We start from the raw sequence: 10311 nt of genomic DNA, 5'->3' as shown, positions 1-10311 counted from the left end.
AATGTGTAATGGTGGAATCCAATTGAGATGTATAAATTTGCAAAATGTTATCAGATGTCTAATGCGCAAAACCATGAAAAGTAATGAGAAATTATATTTACACAATGATTTTATAGAAAAAAATAATTGTATAGTAAAAAGAGATATAAGAAGAAAAGAGAGGAAAATGTGACAAAAAGTTTTAGGCTTTACACTTTCTCTATATTTTTGTCTAGACACTTCTCATATACTATTGTAAAATAAATTAAATTTTATAGCCCTATATTGTACAGGTTAAATATGTAAATTCTATTGTTATATTTGAAGAAAAGGGTTAACTAGGTATTTAGTCATTGGAGAATTTCAATTTCTCAAATTTTTTGTTCATTTTTAATTCCTCATTTTTTTATATTGTTCATAATTAATTCCCAACATGAACTAAAAACATAAAGGATAAACTTCAACCGCCATACATGTCCTTATCCAATGCACAAATGAAGAAGCATGCAGGACTAGCAAGTCCTTAACAACAGAGGAGGACTGCATGAGACGAGATTTTGCTGTATTTCTGAGGAGGCTGGTTTTCTTTGTTGTCCTTCTTTTCTTTATGTAGAATGTTCAGTACAGTACAGGGCTGTTGATCCCAATTCCCAAAACGTGCTTAGCATCACCTGGATTGGGTCACCATCACATCCGTGCATGGTCAAGTTGAACGGTATAAGATGTATAACTATAAGGCCTGAAAACTTGAACCTTAGTGGCATAATTGGTGCAGATTCCATATTCAGGCTCCAAAAGTTAAAGAGTGGTGAGCTTGGCTTAGAACAACATTAGATGAACTATCCCACACTCAATTTCGCATTGCACAAGCTTGACACATTCAAATATAAGCGCCTCTTTACTTATTAGTTTTTATGTGATTCCAAGTAATAAGTTGGCTAGCAGTAGTACCAAAGAGTGGCTAAAGTGACACAGACACAATGCAACAACCAGAGCCAGATCCTTATAAGCTACGCAACATTTGATGATGAAAGCTTGGGAACTGGATTGCTTTTGCAGTTTTGCCATCCCTTTACTTTATGGTAAAGAAGTCAGCAAAGAGAAAGAGGTAGTTAAAGAGCACCATCATGTATCTCCAATAAAAAAAAGGCCATAACTCGCAAAGTTCAAGTGATGAACTAAGGAAGGAGATTCTGAACTTGTTTTCTTTGCCTGAGATCGTGAAAAGTTCAACATACAGAATACAAAAATAGGATTAATCAATCCGATAATCTTTTCATAGCATTAATCTTTTCATAGCATTAATCAATGGTAATAAAAGGGGATCATGATATTTAAGATATGACATTTTTGTAATGCCCTTTAGTGTGAATTATGCACAAAATCAGGATTTGAAAACATTCTAGTTTCAGTGGACATGGACATGGTCATGGTCACCCATTTGGAAGTGTTCATGTTCTTCGAGATCTTGTACATGTGTTCTTCAAATTTTGTTTTTCACAAGATTTTTATGGGGCAGTCACCATAACCCTTCAAGCATATCCATGGATTCTAGAACTGTTGCACTTGGTAACACAGACGGTTTTGAAATGGAAGTTGCCACAGCAATCGGCATGTTAATAACCTCATGAGTCACCACATTTTGGTTCTTTATCATACCTATCTTCCCTAACCAGTCCAAACCCTTTTGATACCAACACAAGGCTTACTAGGAATTTGCTAATAGAGAAATGGGAAATGTAAAAGGAAAATTAGAAGCAGAATAATATAAATAAAGGGAAGGTTGTAGAGTAGAAAAACAGAAGAAAATGTTATTTTGGTACATGGCTTGTTACTCTGCTGAATAAGGCCTCTTTTATAGAATAAAAAGAAGTTGCGGAAAAAAAAATCAGATTGGGTTTCACTCGTGGGCTTTGCCTAACCAAGTCAGGAACCAACAGTAACCGATGAAACAACCACTTTGTTTGCTGCTTCTTATACTTTTCAGCAACTATATACTAAATATACAAAATGTGCTACCATGATGCTACCTCCTTTTTTTTATTTTCTTTTCTGTAAGAAAAGTGTACATAATTTGGAACCTTCACTGCAAGGATCATGTAATTTCGTTACATTTACCACTTATTTGCATTATCCTATCCAAATTAACTCAGTAACACCAATAATGACAATAGTAGTCACGACAAACAACGAACTGTGTCAATCCACATTTTCTATGGACAATTATATCAAGTACATGTTGAGAAATGAAATCTTAGATGCCCTGCTCAAGCATTGCTCGAACCTTCATTGGAAGACCATAAAGCCGAATGAACCCAGCAGCATCAGCTTGATCATATATCTGCCCACTCTCAAATGATGAAATGTCTTCCCTATACAGGCTAAAGGGACTCATTCGACTAGTTACAATAACAGAACCTTTGTACAATTTCAAAGTCACAGAACCTGTTGTGGTCTCTGTGATCTTCTGCATAAAGGAATCCATGGACTCCCGAAGAGGATCAAACCATCTGCCAGCATACACTAACTCTGCATATTTAAGGGCTAATGAATCTTTGACTTGTATTGTTTCACGATCAAGTGTCAAAGACTCCAACTCTCGTGCTGCAGCAAACAGTATGGTTCCACCAGGAGTTTCGTACACTCCTCGGCTCTTCATACCTACAAGCCGATTCTCAACCATGTCAATCCTGCCAATTCCATGCTTTCCACCAATCTCATTGAGCTCAGCAAGTAAAGATGCTGGTGAAAGCCTCTTCCCATTGACTGAAACAGGAAGCCCTGACTCTAATCCAATTTCCACATATCTGCAAAACATAATGCATTCTTTCAAAAATGTATAGTACTCTTTAAAGGTAAAACAGAAACTTGGAGACTGTATATAAAGTGAAATCACAAGAAACAAGCTTACTCTGCTTGATCAGGAGCATCCTCTGGGTCTACAGACATCATGTACATGTCCTTTTTAGGTTCATTAGCAGGGTCTTCTAAAATATCTCCCTTTAGTGTTACATATTGCATATATCAGAAAACAGCAACATGTCATTTCCAAAATAGTTTTGGAGCTAAAGTACATAAAGCATAACGCTAGATCAAGATAAAGTGTGGCAACTTATCACAATACAGCATAGAAATCATGTTGATGATTCACATGTTCTAGAGACTTCTGCAACACTATTGGATTCCTTGAAACTTTAAGTGATGACAATTTAAATTATTGAGGGACTAAGTTTAATATTAATATCTTGTGGGCTAAAGTGATGGTGCTTGTATTCTGGAAGAGAAAATGATGGTTTATTCAAAGAAAAAGCACATATGAAATAAATAGTTAACGAGCGTAATCTAATCCTACAATGAAAATGCATTTATGCATTCATAAATAGGACATTTCATTCCATTTTATTCACAATAAACACTATCATACATTCATACTAAACAACTAGCCTCAAATGAATGCTTAGGCTTAAATTCAATGCATGCTAGGGCCTAAAAAATGACAAATCTTTACATATAGCTAATTTCAACACTATAACTAGAGCTATACTAAAGATAACTGCAAAACATACCTCATGGCTAAGGTGCCAAAGATTCCTATCCCTGCTATATATGGATTTCTTTGTCACAGGAACAGGTATATTATGCTTTTTAGCATACTCAATAGCATCTTCTCTCCCTGTAATATCCCACTCCCTCCATGGAGCCACAACATTGAGCTTGGGGTTTAGAGCAAAGAAAGTGAGCTCAAATCGAACCTAAAAGTTTATATAGAAATGTGTTAGAATAAAAAAAATTGACATGATTTAGTGTTGTGAGAGCATAATAGTAAGACATGCCTGATCATTTCCTTTCCCTGTACACCCATGGGAAACAGCATCAGCTCCAACTTCTTTGGCAACATCAACCATGGCCTATCAGTCAGCAGGTATCAATCAATATGTTACATAAAGAGGGGAAAAAAGATAAGTACATTCCACTATCATTATCATTATATTTTTCTTCAATATAAAAAGAGTGAACAATGCACTAAGAGCTAACAGAAGAAATGACTTTACCAAGGAAGATGAATATATCAAACTTCAAGCAGAAGTACCTTCGCAATTACAGGGCGGGCCATTGAGGTCCCAAGCAAATACTTCCTCTCATAAATTGCACCAGCACGCAGGCAAGGAAATATATAATCTTTAACAAATTCCTCCTTCAAATCTTTTACCACTAATTGACAGGCCCCACTGGCTTTGGCTTTCTGTTCTAAACCTTCCAATTCCTTTATACCCTATAAATTTTAGTTTTGTTATGAAACAGATGAAGCATTTAAACAGGAAATTGGATCAAACAATTTCCCTAGTCAGAGGTTTAAAAACTTGATTACAGAAATAAATTAAAAAACACACAACATACTTGGCCAACATCAGCAGTGAAGCAAACAACTTCACAACCATAATTTTCTCTGCAACACCAAAATCCTTAAATAAAATATTAAAATAAGAATCCAAAGTAACAGTTAAATTGACAGGGAAAAGAATCACCAATTTTAGCTCCCATGGTTTACTACAAAACTACAGCAGTTTTTAGTTAAAAACACATCGGTTCATCTATACAATCTCAAAATGGTCTCTGATCTCTATTTACACATTCTACGAAAAAAATTAAACATTCTTTTCTAGAGAGAAATCAGTAATTAAAAAAGAAAAAAAAAACTTGGTCTCTAAGTCCAGAAGTATTTGTCATTCATATTTCAGAATATATAAGGGAGAGGAAAAATCGAATATTACAAACGCACAACAGAAGTCTAGCAGAAAAATGGGGGGAAAAAGGGGGCAACATCTTTTATACCTGAGCCATGGAACAATGACTGATGTGTCTAAGCCACCACTGTAAGCCAACACCACCTTATTCAATTTTCCACGTAGGCCACCACCTTTTGTGGATTCAGAAACTACCTCTGTATCACTGCGTGCAGCTGCTTTAATAACTGCATGTCAAAGAAAAATAATATCATTACAGAACTAAATTTAAATATCAAATAGCTCCAAATCAGTATTTCAAGCAGCAAACACAAGGTGCCTAAAATGAACTCGTATTTTCAACACAAACCATCAGTATTCTAAGAAGCTACAAATTACCCCTCCAGAAACTTATTTGTCTATTGCTGTTATGACATTATTTTGGTAAGAAATGCTGATTTTAAAAAAGAAAACAAGTGAAAACAAATGAATCAATTACAACAGATGAAGGCCTGTCTTGTCCCCAAGCCCCCCAATATATTGCGTTGTTTTGTCACTCTTGTGCTATATGTTTGTGCTTAGGAATCACTTATATAAGTTTGTATAAGTTGAGTTTATAAATCAAGTGAATAAAGGTAATATCATCCATGTGGGAAATGTGGCTAAAGTGGAAACAAAAAAATCTTACCTTTAAGTTTAGTGGCACCAATGCTTGTTCTTAGCCCCAACTACAAACAGCACAGAAATACAAATACCAAAATAAGGCCAACATAGCACACATAAAAACACAGACATCAAAAATAAAGATAAAAAGAAAACAAAAGTGGGGTCATGTGTGTGTTTGTAAAGATTGAAGTTTTAGCTTTTAAGAAAAAATCACCTCTTTGAATGACGAAGGCTTTGCCTTCCAGAACTGATGGTACAGAAGGTGCCCTGCAAATAGTAATCAAGGGAAAGAAAGAAAGAAAGAAAAAGAAAAAGAACTTTTAAGCATGCATAATGAATCATTGATCTCCCTTTTTTCGGGTGCTGCAAAAAGCTCTAAACTTGAGAGAACTTTACAATGTCAATGAAAAATGAATGAAGGGAAAGCTTCTCTACACAAGATTCGTTAGCATTTGAAAACTTGGGGTTTTTCAATTTGTATCATTGTTCAAAACATAACATTTTTAAGCAAAGAGGGTGATGAAGAAGTTGGAACTCGAAAAAGAAACAAAAATCGGAAGAAAAAAAAAGGGGGACCTGTTGTATGAAGGGAAGGAGCAGTGGCAGGGGTTGAACACAAAGGAGAAGCTTTCAATTGAGCCATTGTTACACAGCACAGCACAAGTTCAGTGAGTGAGTGAGTGTGAAACTATGAGCGGCGTCTTGTAAGAAACGAAGGGTTTTCAAGTCACATTGTCGCAGCTTATGTCAGTCTCTCTAATTGTAATATTAACCTTTCCTAAGTCATTTAGGTTTTTTTTTTTTTTTGTTATGCATTCCGTGTTATTTTTTTTTATTATTTTTGAAAATTCATTCCGTGTTATTTAATGGATAAAATTGATGTTTTTTTTTCCTTTATCTTATTTTTTAAAAAAACATTTATCTTTTAAAATATTTATTTTAGCTCTTTATTTTTAATTTTGAGCAAATTTAGTTCTATATAATTAGTATTAATCTAAGAGAATTTTACACGAATTGAATACAGATTCTCTTACAATAATATTAGATTATTTTCAAACATTGTAATATAATACTAACTCTAAATCAATAATTAAAATAGTGATATTTTATATGATTAAATTTATATTATATATGTATATATTATAATTAATATACAAATTATATTTTAGATTTCCAATAAATCATTAATTCTAAGATACAGATTAATTTTAACTATTTGATGATTTCTTTTAAATATATTAAAATTTAATTTAAAAATAAATATGAAAATAATAACTCTAAAGAAATAAGTAGTTAAGAAAACCAATAATACAAAAAAAGATTAAAAAACCGAGTAGTTTAAGATGGTTGAGGAAAAAATTGAGCTATTATTTAAATCAAATTATATTTTAAAAATAAAATATAATTGAATAGAATTAAAAAATAAACATAACCAAAATGATCAATACATGATATTAGGATAAAACATTTTGTCAAAAAATAGTTTCTGAAACACGTGTTCAAAATAGTTATTCTAATTTTCTGTTAAAAAAAATAGCTATTCTAATTTATAAATAAGAATTGTTTTTAATCCTTATAAGTGATATTTATTTTTAATTTTATTTATATTAATGTCATAATACTACTATTCCAATTCCATATATGCGTGAAATAATTTTTATTTTTGGGTGAATACCGTGAAATAATTATATTGATTATGTATATTTTAAATTAAAAAATTATAGAACAAATGTTGCGTGTAAAAAAAATATCACTTTTGTATTTTTATTTTTACTGTATTTTTGTTTGGGTCCATTTTTTATTTCTATTTTCATCTGAAATCTGAAAAGGGAAAAGGGAACCGCTTGCCTCTTGGAGAGTTGGACCCAGCTCCTAGCACAAACGTTAAATGTAAATTGCCAACCATTGTACCCCAAAGCAAAACGGTGACTGCATTTAAAAAGTAACTGCTGACAGTTTTCGTTAAGGGTGTAAATGTTTTTAAACTATATTTTATTGTTTATATAAGTTAATGGACGAATAGTAGCCCACATTCACACTATTTCTAACATACTATTAACTAAAATTTATTTAAAATTATTAATTTTGATAAATTTTATTTGTATATTAAAAAAATGCCAGTCGCATTTTTCTAATTTAATTTTATGCAATAAATAATTTACAAATCCGTGTATTTATAATGTCTAACCTTTAAAGTTAATAGACCAATTTATTTTTAATTAGGGTTTATCTCATTTAATATGATAATGAAACTCCAAAAAAAATGTGTATCTCATAATCGTTATATATATAAAAATATATATTACTAATTTTTATCCATTATTTACCAACTCAAGTACATAATAGGATAAATTTATTAACATTTCATATATAGAAACAAAGCTAGATTCATAAGACAAGAAAACCGAACAACAACTCCAGAAACTTACTTGGAACTTAAATCACTCAAAGCAAAGGTCTAGTTATTTGATTTGAGAGATAAAGACCTCAAGTTCATATGAGATATAAAAGTGCAAACGACTCTTAAAAACATTTCAACTATGATTTATGATTTTCCTCTTCTTGCACCAAACTCTGAATTTTGAGCTTTTTCCTACTAACTTTTGTCAGATTGATGTTGTTTGTACGAAACAATGTACTTTGCATCATGTTTAATAGTTGTAACGACAAGTGTTTGTTTATCACCATGACATGTTTTATCATGTTTGTCGCCCATACATGACTTTTTACATTTGTTTTCACATTCATTTGTATTGTCATGGCCATAGGCATATATGCTTTCTGCCCAAAAGGCATAACAATGAAAAACAATATATTTGCAATTGTTGAAAACATGCATACACAACCAAAACACACTACAATAATTTACAATAATCCTCTTTTTTGAGTTGTATATATCTTTAATTATACAATTCTATAGTAACGAATACTCTCATTTTCTTTTGGTGGGGTGAATTATAAGGGATCAAATAATCTTTACTAATTATTACTAATTACCTATTCATGTGTAAGTAGCAAAAAAGCAAAATGCTACATGTAGATTACATTGGCGTGTGTTAATAAATGTAGGTTATTTAGGAAAAAAGGAAAAACCTGCAAAAAATCTCTTGTTTCAATAAACCAGTGCTTTTCATATCAATGCTTGTTTGAATTCCTTTGTATAGTGGACTTAAGGAAATGAGAGTGGTAGCTCCATTAAATGAGTTGATAAACTAAGGATACTTATCAAGTTGAGAGGCATGATATTGATTAGGGACTCTCTAGTGATTTGGTGTAACGAGCAACGAGGATCACGAAACTACCACAAGATTAGTTATTTTCCTTGTTGTTAATAAAATCATCAATTCAATGTATGCATTTTTGTAACTTTGTTTTGAAACATTGATCATCAATATTAAGGATTGTACAAACTGTCAGTGTAAGTGCATATTGGATGATCTTTAAAATTCCATTTTGCCCCAAGAAATATATTTTAAATGCTCAAATGGTTACCAATTTTCTCAAAAATAAAATAGGTAAGAATAACAACACAACAAGATAGGTTATATTACCTTTTTTAAGACTGGATATTTGAATGATTTTCCAACAAAAGATATCCCATACACAGATAGAACAATCTTCTGAGGCAAATATTAGGTATGCTCGATAAGAGGTTAAGGCAGTAATAGCTCCACTACATAGTTAACAAAAAGTTTTAGTTGATTGTATTCAACCTCGTTATGTGAACATAACTTAAATCTGGGTTGGAAGCTAGGATCAAAACTTAACCACTCAAAGTAGGTTTTTCTCTAGAACTAAACGAGTTGGTTCTAAGACAAGGCATTTGAAACAATATTCAACACCTACATTTAATTTCGTATGAATAGAAGTAGCTTTAATCTTGAAATTTACATGTTTAGGAAATAATTATGCAATGATAAATCACAAAAAGTTCAAAACTAACTACTTTTGTTTTTACTTTATAGTTTATATGCAACTTCTAATCAAACATGTTGTGATGAAATTATATCCTTAATAAATAATGCAAAATAATAAGCTTCAAACACTATATATATTTTACTTGTGTCCTTTCAATTCAAGTGGTTGTTGGCCTCCATTGACAATGGAAGGACCTTCTTCCTGACCAACATCAAGTTTGTTAACAATTATTGTTCCCTTTTTAGTTCCGTAAAATAGTAGTCTTTCGCTTTGGTGAAGGGCGATGGAGTTTATTGCAAAAGAATAAACTTGAGTCTGCACAAGCATTCATGAGATAAAATCCCAAACCTATGACAAATGGAAAATCTCATGTTAGTATAAAGTAATCTCATGAAAATCTTATAGTTTGTAGGAGTAAGAGTTAAAATGCAGAGTTTCATCACCTTGCATGTGCCATCAAGGGAGCTTGATGCTAATGTTGAGAAGTAATTGTTTGGAGTAGTTAAAAGACTTGTTATGGAGGACATGTGCCTTAAAAAACAATGCAATGGAGGTGGCGAACTTCTTGTATCTTCTACATTTAAGAAACTTCCATCAAATCAAATAAAACAAATGCATCAATGTAAAGGTGTTTAATATTTATTCTATGTTAATCTTAAACAAAAACCTTTTTATTTATTAAAATTAATTAGAGTTTTACATAGAAATCCATGTTAATCTAAATGCGAACCTTTATTATGTGGGCTATATTTACCAAGATGAAATTCTAAATTTGATTAAAAAAATAACATAAAGATTACCTAAAGAATAACATCCAAGTTTTTTTCCCCCAAAATCAGTTATCAAAGACTAATCCTTTTTTGAAATACAAAACAATTAAAGTGAACTTAATTTATATACGCATGCTAACAAATGCCTTATATGTTTAAGATATTTGTATGATATTTTTAAGTATGATACGCATGAGGTGACATGTAAGCATTTTCAAACAACAATGAACTATGGAAATAAACAATTTAGTCTA

At 31.7% G+C, this 10311-nt stretch overlaps 1 protein-coding gene across 1 annotated transcript; it reads right to left on the bottom strand.

The window, feature by feature from the left end:
• Window positions 1-1990: 1990 nt before the first annotated feature.
• LOC114393969 (argininosuccinate synthase, chloroplastic-like) lies at window positions 1991-6125 on the bottom strand. The gene is made up of 10 exons (XM_028355497.1): window positions 5946-6125; window positions 5584-5636; window positions 5392-5431; window positions 4813-4951; window positions 4378-4426; window positions 4070-4252; window positions 3813-3887; window positions 3546-3731; window positions 2891-2979; window positions 1991-2786 (listed from the first exon to the last, which is right to left on the bottom strand). Exons 1-10 carry the CDS (start codon window positions 6010-6012, stop codon window positions 2234-2236), a joined length of 1434 nt encoding a protein of 477 aa, XP_028211298.1. The 5' UTR covers window positions 6013-6125; the 3' UTR covers window positions 1991-2233.
• Window positions 6126-10311: the final 4186 nt, after the last annotated feature.

Source organism: Glycine soja, chromosome 17, assembly GCF_004193775.1.
Source record: "Glycine soja cultivar W05 chromosome 17, ASM419377v2, whole genome shotgun sequence".
Taxonomy (NCBI): domain Eukaryota; kingdom Viridiplantae; phylum Streptophyta; class Magnoliopsida; order Fabales; family Fabaceae; genus Glycine; species Glycine soja.
This window is presented reverse-complemented; position numbering and strand designations above follow the sequence as displayed.